This window comes from Salvia hispanica, chromosome 1 (genome assembly GCF_029641045.1).
Source record: "Salvia hispanica isolate PSC_SH4W2 chromosome 1, Shi_PSC_v1, whole genome shotgun sequence".
NCBI lineage: Eukaryota > Viridiplantae > Streptophyta > Magnoliopsida > Lamiales > Lamiaceae > Salvia > Salvia hispanica.
In genome coordinates this window covers 32,475,595-32,494,806 of record NC_142692.1, presented here as the reverse complement: position 1 = coordinate 32,494,806, position 19,212 = coordinate 32,475,595, and the positions used below count along the sequence as shown (strand labels likewise).

Genomic DNA, 19,212 nt, shown 5'->3' with positions numbered 1-19,212 from the left:
TTTGATTTGGAAATTTCTAAGCCAAAGGCCCATAATAGGCATAAAAAGTATTATTCCCATATTTGGGCCTAGTTTTTATTTCCTTTTCCATAGCAAACACATTACCACCAATCAAATGGTTAAGGATTTAAGGCTTCTATTTTGATTTTTTTTATCCAACTAATTACTCCTATTAATTACTACAGTGAAGATGTCGTGTAATATACATTTGCAAATTGTGTGACCTCAAAGTTAGGGGATCATATTGGTCAAAAATTATAATATGCTTAATTACATCTTTGAGTAAAATTCTGAAGTAACATATATTAGGCACATTTTTTGTTAAGAGTTATTTTTGGGAGTGTATAGATAAACATGCATTAATTTGTGACTACATTGAGTATTATGATTTCAGTTATATATAAAAATCAACAATTCAGTTAAATGACTTTTCTTTGGTCAAAATTCGATGTTGACTTCATTCATATTACTATAACATAATTATCTTATCCAATAAATCTAACTATGCAAATATCTTGTGACTACTAAACTACTAAGAGAGAGAGAGAGCGTGGATCTCCAGATCCTTAAATTCCCAAGCAGATTTGGGAACTACGAAATCTGAGGCTACATGATTAAAATATGAAGATATTTGTGATTTCTGGATTAATTATATTCTTTAAGAAAATAATACAAGTACTAATTAAATCTACATTTGTTCTATATTTGAGGTGTCGTAGTTATCACTAATTTCTGCTGAAATTAGACAAAACTAATGCCACTTCGATCACATTGATTTTTTTTTAATTTTTTGAGAAAAACTCACCACCAAAATTCATCATTGAGAAGTGCGAGACTACTTTCTACTAGTTCACGTGTGTAAACTACCCTACTAAGCTTCCCTAGTTCATACAAGCCTTGATTCTTCAAAACTTTTTCTCATATTTTCCTTTTTTAGGCTTTCCTAGGTTTTGTTGATTGTGATCTTAGTGTTTGTTTTCCATTTGCTGTTAATTCTTGTTGTCCCATTTGGGTTTTTGCTGTAGTTAAGTTTCCAGAGTGATTTTTTTGGAGGTGGCGAAAGGTAAAATAACCTTTTTTCTTCTCTCTCTTTCTTCAAGATTTTTGGAGCATGGGATCTTTTAGTTTAGCAAAAAGTAGCATTGCTTTTGAATTTTTAGTATTTGTCTTGTTCTAAATTTCTAATCATTGAGTTTCTCCAATTCTTTTTTTTGGTAGATCATTTGGTGAATCATTTTTACCTCATTACCGCAAAAAAATGGATTCTTGCTGTGTGGCCGCCGTTAGAGGTAATGGGTTTTTTGGAGAGAGAATTGGGAGTAAGAAAGGAAATGTTTTTGGATCAAAGAATTTGGGTGAAAATGGGAAGAAAAAATTGCATTTGAAGCCTGGAGTTGCTTACTCTGTTCTAACACGTGATATCAACAAAGAAATGGCTGTGAGTTTGTTAAAGTTTTGATCTTTTTAGATATTTGGAGTGATTTGTTTTGGCCCTTAATTGAAAATGAGTGATGAATTTCAGGCACTTCAGTCCACACCACTTCCTGAGGGGACTCCAAATGCAAATCCAGCAAGCGTTGCTTCGATAATCTTGGGGGGAGGTGCGGGGACTCGCCTCTTCCCTCTCACTAGCAGAAGATCTAAACCGGCTGTAAGGAAAAAATATTTGTTGTTACATTTATTTAACTTTTAATAATTCTTTTTACTAGTGTTGATGTATGATAAGAGGAAATGGTTTTGTTTATGCTGTTTCTGTTTAGATTCAAGAATGTAGAAGATGCATAAAGTCATATCTGTATGTTGCAAATGTGTTCTGTTTCATATTCCAATGTTGTCAGTGGATGTATACCACATGTGTGTTCTTGATATTATCAAATGTTATACTTTTGCGAGGGAGTAGAATGAGATTTTAATCGGTGTAGGAGATATAGGCTGCTATGAATGTGTGGAGGTTGATGTTTATATGTGTTTGCAGGTTCCTATTGGTGGTTGTTATAGGCTAATTGATATCCCGATGAGTAACTGCATCAATAGCGGGATAAGAAAGATATTCATCATGACGCAGTTCAATTCTTTCTCCCTCAATAGACACCTTGCTCGGACCTACAACTTTGGAAATGGTGTGGGTTTCGGAGATGGTTTCGTGGAGGTGAGGTTATACTGGCTGTAATCTAAAGTGCTTGATTTTATACGATGGTTTGTGTTTCATACATGTTTTTAGTTACCATCAGTGAATCACTGTGATTGTGTAAATAATTGTCAATGCATAACTGATATAGGTTCTTGCTGCCACTCAAACACCGGGAGAAACAGGAAAGAAATGGTTCCAAGGAACTGCTGATGCAGTTCGACAATTCATTTGGGTTTTCGATGTGAGTGGTTGATGCATTTCGACATTTCATTTTGAGATTATTTTTGTAGAAGGACTAATTTGGTGGATTCTTCTCCCTGTGTTTATAGGCTGCCAAAAATAAAAATATCGATCACATAGTAATCTTGTCCGGCGACCATCTTTACAGAATGGACTATATGGAGTTTGTTCAGGTGATCTGTATGCTTATTTATGTTGAATCGTTTTCTTATCGATCTTAATACTTGTCTATTGATGAACAACATGCTTGCAGAAACATATAGATACAGGTGCAGACATTACAGTTTCGTGTGTACCTATGGATGATGGGTATGTATTCAATTTATTTCCTATACTCAATATTAAACTCATAGCTTTTATGCTCGGGCGAAAACTGTTGTTGGTTCAAGTACTGAGTTCATGCATATAGAGCTTTTGCAGCATAAAGTTTTGTTTAATGTTCATGAATCATGTTAGACCAATAAGCTTGTTCTGTTCTTTTCATGTGACTCAGCCGAGCCTCAGATTTTGGATTGATGAAAATTGATCAAACGGGGCGGATCATTCAGTTTGCCGAGAAACCAAAGGGCTCGGATCTAAAAGCAATGGTATGTAGTCTTGTCTAGCTAGGACAATGTTCTTTGTTTCGTGTACAAAATGACAATTGTGACATGGATTCAGAAAATTCAGTGTTCATGTTCACCTTACTTTATGCTGATTTCACATCTTATAAATTGATGCTTTCTTCCCTTTGATCTTTTGCTTTCATCTGGTGATGTCCTGCAGCAAGTTGACACCTCTATTCTCGGACTTTCTCGACAAGAGGCAGCAAAATTTCCCTACATTGCATCAATGGGCGTGTACGTGTTCAAGACTGACGTCCTACTGCAGCTTCTGAAATACACGTACCCTTCGTGCAATGATTTTGGCTCCGAGATCATCCCTGGAGCCGTGAACAACCACAAAGTGCAGGCGAGATTCGGATTCTAAACTTCTGTCGTTAGATTTCATTATTTGTCCTCTATTCTGAGTATCTCGCCTTGTTACAGGCATATTTGTTCAATGACTACTGGGAGGACATTGGAACCATCAAGTCATTATTTGACGCCAATTTGGCCCTCACGGAGCAGGTCAATCATTCTCTTCGTAACCATTTACATAAACTCTCATTTTCAATATAATTTATATTTGATTCACTAGACAATAAAGAAATAATCATGGCTATCTTTTGAAGATGCTCAAAGGAATACTATTATGTAAAAAGTGTATCTTGAATTTTGAATGATACTACTTTTTAACTTTTCAAGATGTAATTTTGACATCATGATCTATTTAGATTTGGAAGCTGAATGTGGCTAATGTTCTCTTTTAACAGCCTCCAAAGTTTGATTTTAATGATCCAAAGACCCCTTTCTACACATCTCCAAGATTCTTGCCTCCTTCGAAAGTCGAAAAATGCAAGGTGTGCTTCTATCAAAGTGCTTAAATCTTGCCGTTCCCATATCTCATGAATATGGTTGTTTCAGATAGTGGATGCAATAATCTCCCATGGTTGCTTTCTGGGAGAATGTAGCATTCAGCACTCGATTGTTGGTGTCAGATCACGCCTAGACAACGGTGTTGAACTTAAGGTGAAGGCTACACATACATATTCGATTCAATGTTCCTAATGAAGCCTTATATACAATTTAAAAGAATGCAATCTGTGTTTCAGGATACTATGATGATGGGAGCAGACTATTACCAAACTGAATCGGAAATCGCGTCTGCTATCGCGCAAGGGAAGGTTCCAATAGGCGTTGGACAGAACACCAAAATCTGGTAGGATTGAATTGGAGAGTTGTTCACCCTCTTGAAATAGGAAACATAGTTCTTAGAAGCTTGTGCAAATCTGTTTTTTTCTTACATTGGGAATGATATTGATTATTGTTTTGTGCCTTTTTGAAGTAACTGCATAATCGACAAGAATGCCAAGATCGGGAGGGATGTGATAATCGCAAACAAAGATGTAAGAATCCTCGTTGTCCTTGCCTCTTTAACTCGTAGCGTGAGTGAGTGATTTAGTCTGCATTGATATGTTAGGGTGTCGAAGAAGCGGACCGAGCAGACGATGGATTTTACATAAGATCTGGAATCACAGTAGTGTTGAAGAATGCCACCATAAAAGATGGAACACTCATATGAAACTGAACATGTTTTATAGGAATCTAATAATGTTGCTGTCTTTCCCAATTCTGTGTTTTGGGTGACAATGATTTTAGGTGATGTAAATTAAAATTCGAAGCTTTGTTTGTATGTAAAGAACCACTAGGAATAATAACAGAAAACATCATACTTCGGCTTAACTAGGTTATAAATTATGCTATTTGGACAAAAGAGGTTGCTTGTTATGCTTCTTGTAGTAATTTTGATATCTTGGGACATGTTTGGTACGGCAGAATGAAATAAAAATGGTAAAAGACTGAACATATGAAAGAAAGGACAAATCTTGGACCATTCATTGGCTTGGTAGGTATAAGAAATACTACTCCACAAAAGTAAAGAAATGTCTAATGGTTATTCTACATAAAATGAAGATTCCTGCAATCAAACAAAGATATGAAAAAGAGCTAGACATGGTGATTTTTTTTGCACCTCATTCAATCATACCAAACATATTCTAAGTCTTTCTCCGATGAATCATTGAATTGTAGTGAATTTTATTGGCATAGTAAAGGAAATGGGTTTAAAAATATATCCCATATACAAAATATACAAATTTTCAAATTTTTGTTACATTCGAATGTATATTTTCAGTATTAAATTGTTTCGCCCTGTAATGTATCTCCATTTATGCTATTCCCTTCGAATGAAACTAATTAGGTGCATGAAGCAAAAGTATGAATTTACCTATACATATATACACTCATTCGTTTCTCTTGATTTTCAGGATACTGTCGTGGGACTTGGTTCGATTTCAAATTATGTGATTTCATTCTTGACCAGTACATCGAAAAGGAAATGAAAAACAAAAACAAAAACAAAAACAGAAACAAAAACAATCAGCATACAACAACATGAACTTATTTGGAACTTAAAAACTTCACTCTTTTTCTTGCATATTACTTGTTCATAGTAATGAAATTACATCTAGATAATTATCTATAAATAAAGGGTCTCCAAATAATTGTAGTTCAGTAGTTCACCCAACTCTATCTACTACAGCATGAAATAACACCCCTCCAGAGAAAAATAAATAAATAAAACAAACGAATAAAGAGGAGTGCAGCGGCTACTGTACCGCTTACTCAGTCATCTCTCGTCTGAGTTGAACCTGCTCCATGCCGCCTGAGAGGGGGATTGAGCAAGATTAGATGTAATGAACGAGACTTGTGGAAGGCCCAGGTATTATGTTATCAGAAACCAAAAAAAGCAACATACCTTGAGAAGATCAAAAACCTTTTCGCAGATGTACTTTTGTTGAACACTAGCTCCTCTTTGTTGCAGCTTGTCAGGGTGTACACACAAAGTTGCCTTTCGGTAAGCCTTCTTCACAGCTGCAGTTGTAATGATCTCCGTCAATGAAATAGACTGCCACCCACTTTCTGGACCAAGGATCTGCACAAGACAATGAATTAATGTAAACAGTGGTGGCCTCATTCGGTTGCACACAAGTCCAGGTCATATTTGAGAGACAGATACAGCTTCAGAATTTGGAATTGTTTCTCCCTTTTCTTCTAGCATGGGGTTATTTCAGGTCTTCGTTGTATTGCAAGGTTTTATACTTTTGCAAGTTCGAACATCTTTAAAAGAGTTAATGATTCATGCCCAGCCAAGACAACCCTAGTTAAGTTCCGAAATCATGGTCTGGGAAGTTATTGCAAATAAGTATAAAAAAACTCTAGCAATGACTGAGATATTATATCAGTAGTTTACTGGGAGAATGCATACATATTGCAAGGTTGAGAGAAGTGCACGCAAGTTTCCCTCCTTTCCTGTGGCCCATCTTTTAACATCAGCATCAAGAGATTCAGCAAGTCTCTGCAATAAGATAAGATACTCGTCAACAGCGCAAATTAATATTCCAAAACCATCCATGCAAGTTCAGCCTGGCAATAATTTTAAATTCAAACTTGTGGTAATAGGTGTACATTTCTCTCAGCCTGCTCTTTCTGCACAAGATGGTCCCGCATATTCTTCTCTGCAAGTGCTTTTGCCTGAAAAAATCAATTTCGATGGGTGAAAGGTTACAAAGTATCTTTAGCTATAGCTACAAAGATAAAATGGAGAAGGGCATACTGCTCGCTCCATTATCCTCTGATGCCTCTCCAGTCTTGCTTTACGCCTTTGTGCTGATTCAACATTTGTTCCAGTCTCCAATTCCTGCAGGAGAGTTTGGCATCAAGAGTCACGAACACAGTTTATATTACCTTCAGGCAAGTAATAAAAGACAACTGATACTTACCGAGGAAGAAAAGCTGTGCTTCAGTGCATTATTTCTGGAAGAACTAGAAAACTTCTCAGTGGAGTGTCTGTCAGCTGGTGCTTTCAACTCTCCTGAAGTTTTAAGGGACTTTGCTTTCTCTAGAGCACGCACACGGGCCTCTGCTGTGGCTCTTTCTACTGCAGCTCGTTCAGCTTTGAGCTTTGCTTCTGTGGCTGTGGATCTTTCTACTGCAGCTCGTTCAGCTTTAAGCTTGGCTTCTGTGGCTGTGGATCTTTCTACTGCAGCTCGTTCAGCTTTAAGCCTGGCTTCTGCGGCGGCCTTATCAAGTGGTTGCTTAACCACAGAAGGCTTCTCAACCTTTTCCCGAGCCTCTGCCCTAACCCTTTGCCGAACTTCAGTAGCTGCTCTCTCCACAGCAGCTCTTTCTGCCCTTTCTCGAACTTCAGCAAATGCTCTCTCACGAGCTTCACGAATTGCCCTCTCCACAACTATCCTATCCTTTTCCCGCTCTCTTCCCTTTTTTATGGCTTCTATTCTTTGCTGTTGATCATTGCTATCAAAGTTTTGCATACCTTCTTTGGCATCTATCTCTTGATTCTCTTCCATTGATGTCGTTCGAACATGTTTTTCCTCATCCTTTTCCACATTCACATCTGTATCTACAGCTTCCTCTGTTTCCGACGATTTATCCATTTCTATGGGTTCATCATGCAACTGAGAGTGTAATTCTTCACTTTGTTCATCGGCATGTTTTCTTTCATCGGAAACCATGTAATCGCTTAGTTCTTCCATGTTTGAGGTCGCGGTCTTTTCATTTTCTGGACATTCTTCAGATTTTTCAGAAGATACATCACTTGTCTTCTCGAAGCTTGAGTCTGATATAGGTCCTTCATCCCTCTCCGCGTCTTGCTCCAACACCTGGTCTACATCTGGGAAATTCAATTCTACTCCTCTGAAATGAGATTCAAGGTCCTGAGGTATATCTTGTCTATTGTTTTCAGTAGCATATTCTTGCGGAGCATCATGGATATCACTGGTTGTTTTAGATACATCCTCATCTTGTAACAGGCTTTCTTCGGAATCTACATCCATGACATCAACAGCTTCCGTTTGGCTATCAGAAGGAAGACCTTCAAAAGTATCGAGCAGTTCGTTTTTCACAAAAATCTCTTCAGAGGCACTTCGATGCAAATGGTTAGATCTAAGTATTTCATCATCCAGCCGACTGGATGATCCTTCTTCCATCTTGTCCTCGTCAAGTGCAGAAACTGATCCATTAGATTTGAGCACGTCCTCTTCAGAATTTTTGACGGATTTCTGATGTTCTTCCACTTTGCTGTGTGATTGAACAGGACAGGATTCTTCAGTTTCAGCAACAATATTTCCAGATCCATTAGTATGAGGCGCATCAAAGATGACGCTAGCCTCCCCACCACTCAAATTAACAGCTTCATTTATATCCTCTTGATAAGTAGCCTCCTGACCTTCACCTCTGCCAGCACCCAACTTAATATAGTCTGTTTTCTCAGTTTCCGTCTTCTGAACATTGGGGCAATGGCTTGCCTCGGCAATGGTTTCACTCTTATAAGTAGTATCAACATGTTCCTCTTCAATTTGATTCGGTACAGGTTCTTCTGTTGATTTTGGCACATCTGCATTATCAGCAAACCACTGCTTGTCATCATTAATTTGTGGTTGATGATCCTCATCAAGTTTAATTTTTGACTCTCCTACATCAGGAGGAACATCAGATTTCCCCTTATTGATTACTTCCAGTAAGACTCCCTTCAGCTGATCAAACCAGAGCTGGCCCTCATTCTTCCTTGTCTCCCGAATTTCTGCATCATAAGGTTCTGCATGTCCCTGGCCATCCACTTCGCATCCGGAGTCAGTTTCAGTTTTCCTGTCAATCTTTTGTTGGTCCAGACTTTCATTCCTAACCAGATTACACAATCCATCTGGCATGTCATTAGACACTGACCTCGCATTAACTATTTTGTCACACTCTTCAAGTTTCTTTTCATGCTGTTCCTTATCATCCCTATCATTTTCTCTCTGCTCGTTCACTCCACCCTCTGGGAAGATACTAAAACTTTTAAAAGCTACATCCACTGCCTTGTCATGCTCAGGAATTTTTTTAGAACTGCTGAGAACCTTTTCCCAATCACTTTCAGATTCTTCTGCATGAACAAAAGTGGCCTGACTTAATTCATCTTCTTCCCAGCTCTTCTCCATCCCTTGTGTCCTTTGTAATGCATGGAGATCCCCTTCCACCAGTTCAGGAACAACTTCAGATCTTTTTATATGAGCGGCTGTTATATTTCTCTGTTTAGAGATTTCTGTGCCTATTTCCAACCTTTCAAGGTTAGATGCAAGTTCACTCATGGGGGACACTAAGCTATTAGAGTTGCCTGCCTTCGCAGGCTCCACATCAACAGCTTCGCATCCAGAAATACTTTTTCCCTCTCTTTGCTCTTCATCTGCTTCCACATTCTTTTCAAGCTTTTCTACTTTAACATCTTCACCAGCATAAGTTCTCTCACTCTGTATGCGATTTGAAGCAAATAACTCTCTTTGCACTTCATCTGCTTCCACATTCTTTTCAAGCTTTTCTACTTTAACATCTTCATCAGCATGAGGTCTCTCACTCTGAATGTGATTTGAGGCAAAAAGTAACTTACTCCTGCCTGAAAATATCTCTTTAGGTTCTCTATCAGTTTCAACATTCTCTGACACCCTTTTGCCTTCAGCAGGTTCAGCAGGAAAACATGTAACAGTGTGACTGAGGGATGGAGTTAATTTTCCATCAATCCCAGTAGGTGCAGGGAATATAGGGTCTAAATCTTCATACTTCTTCTTTGTACTGTTGTTTTTTGATCCAAATGCCTCATGGTCAATTTTAGTTTCCCTTCCTGCAACTTTCATGCGATTACTTGTAGGCCTAAGCTTTGATCCATCTTGCGCGCCATCCTTTTTCCTTTCCATTATAATTTTGGCTATTCTTATACTTTCTTGGGCCTGTTCTATGGCCTTCTTCAAGGCAGCAACAGATACAGCATCAACTGAGTTATCATCAAAGTCCTCCAAAGATTCGTCAGCAATCTTCGGTGAAACTTCTTCTTTAGAAGTGAAACCTGATGCCATCGACTGCCTGGTTTCCTTGATATCACTTAGATTTGTTGGATGACTCGACAGAATGGGTGCATCTGATTCTGGTGATTTGAGATTAACTTCATTCACATGGTGAGACCTATCTAGCCTTGATTTCTCCAAGCTCGATCCACCTTTAGCATTGACAGGTTCAACTTCAGCACTGAAACTCCAGGCGCGACTAACTTCATGGTTGAGTAAAGGTGGCCTGTCATTCTTTCCCTTATGTGACCGTTTTCCATCAACAAAATGAGTAAATCCAGGAACAGCATGGAGCTCTGCTATGTGCGTTTTAAGATCTGATGTCTCAACATTTATTTGGTTGGTCCTATTGAAAGACAAGTTAAATTGCTGCTCAATTTCATCGGTAGACTGATCAGATGCCACGCCCGAGGGCCTTTCTGTCTTTGTTGAAGGATGTAGAGAACCTGATTCTTGCAGCTTCCCTTCATCAAAAGATGTATCAGATGCTACACCAGAGGGCCTTTCCATATTTACAGTAGAAGGTGGAGAACCTGATTCTTGCAGCTTAACTCTTCTATCAATCGACCGATCAGATGTCACGCTAGGAGGCCTTTCTGTCTTTCTTGAAGAATGTCGAGAACCTGATTCTTGTCTAGATGGCCGCCCCTCCACTGGAACCCTACAAAAATATTTAGGACAAGCATACAACTCTTTCTATCAATCATTTCAGTTTTAGACAAATGAGATATACTACCAAGTACAAACTATAACAAGGCACTAAATCATATCCGTTTCAGCTGTCAGAGCTATACATGATTTCACAAATAAGAAGGTACAACAAGCACATTCAGAGACCAAATATGGGGTAGAGGAGAAGCCAAGAAATATGACTAATCCTCTCAATGGAAATAGTATCCAACTTTTTCATTTTATCAATAAGTTGTTTTCTATGTTATGTACAAATTATGCTCACTTCATACTTCACCAACTTATGGCGTAACAGGTAACTTTTTCATGTGATGGTGCCGTCGTTCCTATACATGATTTTTGAGTTATTATATCAAGATTGAATTAATGTAAATCTTGTCTGCCTGTATGGAAAATAAAAGACTAACTTCTTCATGTGTGGGTGCCGTCGTTTGTACATTATATTTGAGTTATTATAACAAGATTGAATTAATGTAAATCTTGTCTGCCTGCGTGGAAAATACAAGACTAATTCAGTTAGCTTTTTCTACTACTGATTTAAAAGCCTCAGATTTTCCAAACTCCTTCACTGCCTTCTCCTCTTCAAAGGCCAGGAGAGAGTGTAATATTTCCCTTCAATAATTCTTTTGGTTTGCTCAGCAGAGGGGATCCGATGCTAAATTGTTGGTCGTACGATTCGAACTTGAGTGAAATAAATTAGATAAAACATACATGGATTCCTACTTAATATAGTCAGGTAACTTGAGCCCTTGTCCATTTTGGACATTTTAACAAGATACCTACTTTACAGCTGGGCAGGAAACCCGGAAAACAAATTAATGCTAAAGTCCCGGAACACGGGTTGAAAGGAGGAACCCTAGGAATCGACAACTATGACTACTGCATTAGCAGTTATCAGCTTTCCGTTTAAAAGAACGAAACAAAAACGAAGGATTACATCATTAAAACAGAAAAACAAATGACAATCGGACTAGAAGAAATCAAGCATACGTTTTCAAAAAGACAGCTTTGCAGTTGAACACACCCCATAACTTAAAATTACATGCGACTCAGCTCCAAAATGGCATACTATCTAAAATATTCATCATACCAAAGATAACATTAATGCCAGACGAAGCAACTAGCAAGAAACTGATATTTCTAACATGGAGGAGATTTAATGTGATTTTAAATCTAGAACTGCGCATAAAATGGATATTCTAAGACTGTCAATTTCTAATTGACAATGAGCATCTTTGATACCACAAATCAATTCTTCCCTTTACTAGGATTAATACAAGAGTAACGCAAGTTCATCCAAACAGGTTTTTACATTTTTTCAATCAAGGCAAACAAATGATTTATTTCCTAAAAAAAGAAATTTGACAAAGATTTTTCCGAAAACGTGATAGAAACAACACATTAGCACCACATTCACAAATTCACTCTAAAATTCAAAATCTTCTTCCGAAATGAGAGCAGAGAATCTCGTAAACTCACCGCGGCTTAGCTCTCTTAGCAGAAGCACTGAGCAGCTCCTCGTAAGGCACAAACACATCGTCATGCGTCAATCCGGAGAAGATGTTGGTGTAATCGAGCTTGGAGCTCCGGATATGGGCCGACCCGGCCCGCTCGTCCATGGCAGAGAGATCAAGCACCGGAATGGAAGAGGAGCCGGAGAAAATCTCCGAGTACTCGTGGAGCTGGAGCGACTTCCTATCGCCTCCGCTCGACAGCAAAACGTCGCCGTAGGGGGTTTTGAACGAGAAAGATGAGGAGAAGACATTCGGTCTAGTGGTGGAGTGCTTCCTCCTGTGCGACGATTTGGAGAGAGACTCCATGGAAATGGAGAGAGATGAAGGGTTTGTGGAGGCCTTGGCTAGGGTTTTTGAGTCGGAATTTAGGGGTTTTTCGTTTGTTCCTGTTTCGGTGAAGGCAGGCTTTAGTGTTTGCAGAGTGAGAAATGAGTTCTGTAGAGTCAGACAAAACTAAGGAGAAATGGAAGAGAGAGAGAGTGAGAATCATTTGACGTGAGAGAGAATATATTTATTTATTGAATTTGAGAAAAGTTTTATTACTATCCCTACTCCATTCTCTCGCTCGACTCCGCTATAATGTCTCATTCCGTCATTTTGATATGTTTTATCGCACACTGAGGGAGTGCGCTTACTTGGCATCGGTAGTGTCGTGCTCTTCATCGAGAGCACTAGAGTACAGTGTTGCAAAGCGGACATTGGATGTCTGTGCGTGAATGAGCATGGGTTCTTGTTGTTTAATTCGTAGGTGACGCAAGATATGTCTTTTTTAATAAATTTGGAATCATGTAATGTAGTGCTCGAAAGCAGGTGAATATTGATTTGATCGAGCCTCAAAAGTGTTAGTGTTCGGGTGTCGTGGATGCTTTTAGGTTAGATACACTAATAAATAAGACTGGAATCATATTGCGTACGAATGTTGTTTGCTTTTGTGGATTCATTTTAATACTTTATTTCGAGATAGCGCCACGTGCAATTAATCACGGTTCATGAGTCTTGGCATTTTCCTTACGACAAAATTAGTCTCAGTTAATTCAATATGAGTATTTTGCGTCAAAGTGTCAAGTAATAAACACATACTATTAGTACATAATATTAAGATGAGCGGCATTTTATTACAAATAAGGAAAATTGTCATTGTTCTACATTATGATTATCAATTTATAGATGATAATTATCTAAGTGATGAAGATATGATAAGTTGATAATGAAAGATACAAAAGTCGAAGTAAATTTTATCCAAATGTTAGTCGTATAGGACAATTACAAAAGACACACAAATGTTAAGATTTAATTCGTTACTATTAAAAATTATAGAATTTACTAGAAATCAACTATATAAGTGAGTAGCATGATTTAAATTACAAATTTTCTTATAAATCCACATAGTATATTCAATACTATAATTACCAAAACTTATTATTGACAGCTCATATTATTGTCATATTAAAATCTTTAAAGGAAAGATGTAAAATGAGAAGATATATTTCTCGTTTTTTAAAAGGATAAATATTTTTTTTTAAAAGTGGTGTATTCCAATAAAAAAAGTAAATTAAAAAAAGGATAAAAAACAACTTTACTATTTATATTTTGTGTTAAGAGTAAATAAATATACATTTTAAAAATGAAAAAAGATATAATACCTTTTAAAATAGTATTCCCAAGAAAAAATTTATTAAAAAAAATAAAAATAATCCATACTAGTTATTATTTCTTTTTACCTTTTTCTTCTATCGCTAGGATGCTCTTACACTACTCAATTTAATCACAGGTAATTAATCACATATTTTCTTCTATCGCTAGGATGCTCTTACACTACTCAATTTAATCACAGGTAATTAACCACATATTATTGTCATGAAAGATTCATAGTATAATTTACAGTTATAGGGAATCGTCATATAATTATGATGACACTGAGCATCTGATTAATTAAGCCAAGATTCATCGTCACAAAATTGACATCCCACGTTCAACAATATACAAAAGACAAAAGAACAAAATAAAGAAGAGATGTAAAGTCTATTCCTTTCGACAAAAAATTAAAACAAATATATTAGAAATTAAAGTAAAGTGACTTTCTTTATTTTTTGGGCCATTATTGGCACATCAATACTCGAAAAAGACTAGAATGAATGGCTATCACCTACCAACTTTTGTTCTCATTTTCAAACTTATTCTATCCCAATAGCTTTTAATCATTATTGCATCCATCATAAATCTTGCATGACATTTGGTGGGTTTCATATAATGTGGGTTGTTTTAATTAAATCATTTGTCATCGATAACGAATAGCACATCGTTTGGTTAAATTCATAATGACAATGGGTGGATTTATGAATTTGGCAAATTAAATAACAAAACAACTTGATTAACTTAAAAAAGTTAGTGTTTCATGCGTTATAATGCGTTCTAAAATCTAACTATTAAGTGTGATTTGTGCAATAGTAGTCTAGTGTGCTTTTACTGCCATATGTATAATACTTTTTCAATTTACTATCAATAATCTTGGCAATAAATAACACAAATTTAATACTATTAAATTAAAAAAAATAGAAGAAATATAGAAAAAATTGATTAGAATTACTAGAGTAGTTACCAGAGGAACGTAGTTGAGAAGGAAGTTTTTTCAAAAAATAGAACTAGCCTAACTTTCTGTGGAAGGATCAAAATTGAAAACAAGGCCATTATTTGTGGATGGAAAGAGTACGCAGTAGCAACTACTACAAGTTTCGATTGATAGTAGTTTCAGCTTTCGTGTTTACGTTTCGAGAGCTTTCATTAATAGCTTGCATGCATGAGCAAGCAAGCAATTACGATTAGTGAATTATCTGATTTGATCAAGTCAACATGACCCATCTATGAACATAGCTAAACTTACGCAGATACTCCTGGTTCGTCCATTTATTAGAGATCGAATAATTTCCAACTTATATATAAATTGACTTATTAAGTTATTTGTTGATTATAATTACTTATTTTGTTATAGGCTAAGTACTTGAGTTGTATTCTATTTTAATTTATTTCAAGTTATTTTTTGACAAAAAATCTTACTGTTTTTGTACAACAAAATAAGCTACTTGAGATGTATTCCATTTTAATTTATTCCAAGTTACTTTAGTTATTGTTTTGAAAAAAAAAAACTTATTATCTCTGGTACTCTACACTCTATTGTATGATTCTATCTCAAAATCTATTACATCTCATTTTTTTATTACCATTCATTTAATTTTCAGATGTAGGAGTATTACTTAAATTTTTGTCCAAATTATAAGCCCATTCATTTATTTTTTGCAGAATCTAAATTACATGCCCAAGTATAAAATACTATAGGCCCAATTTTAGAGCAAGTAGGCCATTAGATCAGTTGAATGAAGGCCCAAATCCACCATTTTTCTTTTTCTGCCTTGAAGAAAAAGAAAAGCTCTCTCTCTCATCAGCTTCTCCTATTTTAGTGCGAGAAAACAACACACCACTCTCAATCAATTCGAATCTGCATTTCCCCCAAATCGTAAGCACAATCTCCTCCTTGAATTCAAGATGTTCAGGAACCAGTACGATACCGACGTCACGACGTGGTCGCCGGCGGGGCGGCTGTTCCAGGTCGAGTACGCGATGGAGGCCGTGAAGCAGGGCTCGGCGGCGATAGGGCTGAGATCCAAGACTCACGTCGTGCTCGCCAGCGTCAACAAGGCCAGCTCCGAGCTCTCCTCGCACCAGAAGAAGATCTTCAAGGTCGACGACCACATCGGCGTCGCCATCGCCGGACTCACCGCCGACGGCAGGGTTCTCTCGCGCTACATGCGTAACGAGTGTATTAATTACTCCTACACCTACGAGTCGCCGCTCCCCGTTGGCCGCCTCGTTGTGCAGCTCGCCGACAAGGCTCAGGTTTTGATTTTAGCATTTTGATTAAACCCTAAACTGTATCATTTTCTCAATTTCTCGTATTGCTTTTATGATTGGATTATTGCGTGATTGGGAGTTAGGTTTTAAGAATGAGGTCTAGTAGCGGGAAATTCTCGAAAGGATCCGAGGGCGAACCCTAATGAGAATTCATCAATTGCTTATTTTGGTGGAAATGCTAACATTGACTACCTCTTTCTTCTTTTTGGTAATTGTCAATGGTTGTTTGTTTTGTGAAAATCTAGAATTTTGTATCTTGAGAGTTAGGTTGTTTGGTTACACAAATACACATTTTAATTTCCTGTTGAATTGAGGAATTAGACATTGGGCATAAGGACATGAGGTACGGGGTTTTAGAGGATGGAAATGAAATATTTCTGCAGTTTTCCCTGAAAGAGTAGTGTGTTATTGGAGCTAACTATTGCCAAAAAATGGGAAGAAAACTTAGATATGCATATGATTTTGGAGTGAACTCTCACACATAAACTTTTGGCACTACAATTGGGATTATTAAGGAACTCTGTTGTACTTTTAGACAATGAAAATGACATCATTGGCTAGTTTTCCTAAGTAGTACGGAGTACTACAACACTGTGTGACTGAAGCTTGCTATGATGGAGAAATTGACAAATAGAACATACACATGATATTGGAAATAAAAGAAAAAGAAAAAAGAAATTAGAATGTTTGATATTGGTTGTCAGCAATAAGTATTTGTTCATATTTTGTGAAAAATGGAAACTTGGCAAAGTATTATAAGTACTACATTTGTTGAGAATCTGATGATATGGTCAATTCATAGGTAATCTTGCATACATCTGTGGTAGTGTTTTTACTCTTTGACAAAAGCTTTTTAGACGATATCCAATGCAAAACATCATATTAGCATGGATTTTGCTCCAAAATAGTCAATTTTAACACAGCTTTTCTCAACTTCCCAGTTCAAACCAAAATTTTCCCTTTACACTAATTAATATGGAAATCATGAACATCTTCCAAAATGATCAATTCTCCTGTGCTGAATTTAGTGTAAGATTTGATGTGGGGTTGGAGTAAAATGATGTGAAAGCTGAACCAAATTTTGTTTTTAGGTGCAGCATTGGAGTTAACCTTTTGCAAGAAACCATCCTCGTATACCCTCTGCTATTATTTCTTGTCAACTCTTTGCTTTTAGAGCTCTACTCATTTTTGTGGCTTTAGCGTGATTATAGAGTCAAACTTTTAACGATAAAGTTTTCACTATGGAATTGGGAAGGTTTAGAGGAGTTGTCTGTTGTGCTTGGTATTTGATGAATGTTTTAGATGAAAATAAAGTTTATGCTTTCCTATGCACATTTTGGTGGACTTCTGTTGTAAGTTCTATGTTAGTGCGCCCCAATTCGTGGGGCTCATGCCCCATTGCCCTGGAACTTTTACCTCATCGCCGCAGTGCGCCGCTGCTCCTAACAACGCTGTCTCTAGGTGTTGGCTTCAGAAAAAATTTGACGATAGGAACTTAGGAAGTTCTGATTTTGTAGGGACTTGAAATGGTTTAAACTGTATGTAGAATAAGACCTCAACCTAACACGTATTTAGATTTATGTTGCAGCTTCATACATTCTCCTTTTCAATTTTTTGTGCTTGCCTAGGTTACAATATTATTTGTACCTGTCATATCTTTCACTTTGAAGGTAAAATGATGCTCAAGTTTGTCTTTTATCTGGGTGAGGTTTTCCATTTCAAAATGACACATCTTAAGTTGGAACAATGATGTTCTCCCTCTGATTTGTAGCCGCTATAGTCTCATCTACCATATAAGCCTTGGGCTGTCATTTAAGTAAAAGTTATGATGCGTTTCTTATATCTGGGCATCATCTTTATATTGGCCAAAACCTAACTTCTGCGTGCTTCTGTGTATTCACTGTATGGTATGTTTCATGTTACCTGTCTCATAAAAGACTTCTCTATCTTACTGAGTGAATGTCCCAGAAGAATATGTAAATTCAATGTTTGTAGCCCTTATATGTTTTGTGGCTTTAATTTATGTCCAATTGGATGCATGCATGATGGGTTTCAGTGCAAAAATCAAACCTTGTGTAAATTTTTATACTCTAATATTACTTCATTAAATGTTGGTATCTTTTATCCTTGTTATGTAAAGATTTCTTATTTCTCGTCAACTTATCTGGATTAAGCGTGTAAATTTGAGTAGTTGTTGAAGTATCATTGTTGATTTTTTTGAAGCTCTTTCTATATGCTGATTGCTGAAGCATCATTTGTTTTATCTGCAAAAATGCAGGTTTGCACCCAGCGCTCTTGGAAGCGACCATATGGCGTTGGCTTGCTGGTTGGTGGTCTTGATGAATCTGGAGCTCATCTATACTACAACTGTCCAAGTGGAAATTACTTTGAGTATCAAGCATTTGCAATTGGATCTCGGTCACAGGCTGCCAAGACATACCTAGAACGGAAGTTTGAGAGCTTCATGGACTCATCGCGGGAAGATCTGATCAAGGATGCTCTTTTTGCATTGAGGGAGACCTTACAAGGAGAAAAAATGACTAGCTCAATCTGCACAATCTCCATACTGGGTGCTGGGGAGGCGTTCCACGTGTTGGATCAGGAAACTGTGCAAAGACTGATCAATGAATTCGAGGTAGTTGGCGAAGAACCCCCTGCTGACGAGGCTGCTGCACCAGATGCCGAAGCTGCTGCTCCAGGTGCTGCTGAAGGAGCTGCCCCTGACCAAGGCGCAGCTCCAATGGATATCTGATACTGCCAAAATCTACTCTGCTCACGTTTCTCGCTGTAGGAAACGAGCATCATGTTCGTGTTTCTGAAACTTTACACCTTGAACAGATATTACTGGCTGGATTGTGATTCTTCAGTGCGACTATTTAAGTTTATCCTTTGCTTTTTTGTATTTGTATTTCTGATGCGTTGATGAACTCTCTTGGTGTAGGGTTGACATTATGTTTTTCATCTTAGGTTGAATTTGATTGGTCCCTAAAAATGATAACGTGGTAGAGTATTTGGACATGCGGTAATTTGATAAAGGCTAAATTCTGGTCTTGCAACTTTAAAAATTACGTCTTAAAAATTATGAAGTCTTGATTTGTTCACTATTATTTCACGATAGATTTTATTTGAAATTGTATTTGATATGGCATTAGAAGGTGCACACCATTGTTGGTGAGTGAAACAATATCCTCTAT

The 19,212-nt window shown here is 37.2% G+C and overlaps 3 protein-coding genes across 5 annotated transcripts; 2 read left to right on the top strand and 1 right to left on the bottom strand.

The window, feature by feature from the left end:
- The first annotated feature begins 622 nt into the window (after positions 1–622).
- On the top strand, positions 623–5,449 carry LOC125185628 (glucose-1-phosphate adenylyltransferase large subunit 1-like). Of its 2 annotated transcripts, none has more exons than XM_089062785.1 (15): positions 623–1,063; positions 1,219–1,438; positions 1,523–1,651; positions 1,976–2,149; positions 2,280–2,372; positions 2,461–2,544; positions 2,625–2,680; positions 2,865–2,958; positions 3,137–3,322; positions 3,400–3,480; positions 3,726–3,812; positions 3,877–3,981; positions 4,065–4,171; positions 4,298–4,358; positions 5,280–5,449. In XM_089062785.1, the coding sequence occupies exons 2-15, from the start codon at positions 1,259–1,261 to the stop codon at positions 5,352–5,354; spliced, it is 1,512 nt and encodes a 503-aa protein (XP_088918911.1). In that variant the 5' UTR covers positions 623–1,063; positions 1,219–1,258; the 3' UTR covers positions 5,355–5,449. The 2 variants fall into 2 exon arrangements, with proteins under 2 accessions (XP_088918911.1, XP_047938143.1); XM_048082186.2 differs by lacking the exon at positions 5,280–5,449 and adding an exon at positions 4,433–4,726 and having other exon boundaries at positions 632–1,063.
- Positions 5,413–12,611, bottom strand: LOC125219680 (uncharacterized). 2 transcript variants are annotated; one of them, XM_048121725.2, is made up of 8 exons: positions 12,078–12,611; positions 10,442–10,569; positions 6,795–10,372; positions 6,629–6,712; positions 6,481–6,546; positions 6,281–6,370; positions 5,771–5,947; positions 5,413–5,677 (listed from the first exon to the last, which is right to left on the bottom strand). In XM_048121725.2, the coding sequence occupies exons 1-8, from the start codon at positions 12,416–12,418 to the stop codon at positions 5,642–5,644; spliced, it is 4,500 nt and encodes a 1,499-aa protein (XP_047977682.1). In that variant the 5' UTR covers positions 12,419–12,611; the 3' UTR covers positions 5,413–5,641. The 2 variants fall into 2 exon arrangements, with proteins under 2 accessions (XP_047977682.1, XP_047977681.1); XM_048121724.2 differs by having other exon boundaries at positions 6,795–10,569.
- A 2,933-nt stretch (positions 12,612–15,544) lies between these two features.
- LOC125218756 (proteasome subunit alpha type-1-B-like) lies at positions 15,545–18,926 on the top strand. The gene is made up of 2 exons (XM_048120497.2): positions 15,545–16,003; positions 18,297–18,926. Exons 1-2 carry the CDS (start codon positions 15,653–15,655, stop codon positions 18,768–18,770), a joined length of 825 nt encoding a protein of 274 aa, XP_047976454.1. The 5' UTR covers positions 15,545–15,652; the 3' UTR covers positions 18,771–18,926.
- The last annotated feature ends 286 nt before the right edge of the window (positions 18,927–19,212 follow it).

Excerpts from the sequence above, each read along its gene's own strand:
- LOC125185628 (XM_048082186.2), top strand. The coding sequence starts at position 1,259 with ATGGATTCTTGCTGTGTGGCCGCCGTTAGAGGTAATGGGTTTTTTGGA. Across the intron at positions 2,681-2,864 it reads TGTGTACCTATGGATGATGG|CCGAGCCTCAGATTTTGGAT; the intron begins GTATGTATTCAA and ends CATGTGACTCAG. Across the intron at positions 3,982-4,064 it reads ACAACGGTGTTGAACTTAAG|GATACTATGATGATGGGAGC; the intron begins GTGAAGGCTACA and ends TCTGTGTTTCAG.
- LOC125219680 (XM_048121724.2), bottom strand. The coding sequence starts at position 12,418 with ATGGAGTCTCTCTCCAAATCGTCGCACAGGAGGAAGCACTCCACCACT. Across the intron at positions 6,713-6,794 it reads AGCACAGCTTTTCTTCCTCG|GAATTGGAGACTGGAACAAA; the intron begins GTAAGTATCAGT and ends ACTCTCCTGCAG. Across the intron at positions 5,948-6,280 it reads TTCTCTCAACCTTGCAATAT|ATCCTTGGTCCAGAAAGTGG; the intron begins GTATGCATTCTC and ends TGTCTTGTGCAG.
- LOC125218756 (XM_048120497.2), top strand. The coding sequence starts at position 15,653 with ATGTTCAGGAACCAGTACGATACCGACGTCACGACGTGGTCGCCGGCG. Across the intron at positions 16,004-18,296 it reads AGCTCGCCGACAAGGCTCAG|GTTTGCACCCAGCGCTCTTG; the intron begins GTTTTGATTTTA and ends GCAAAAATGCAG.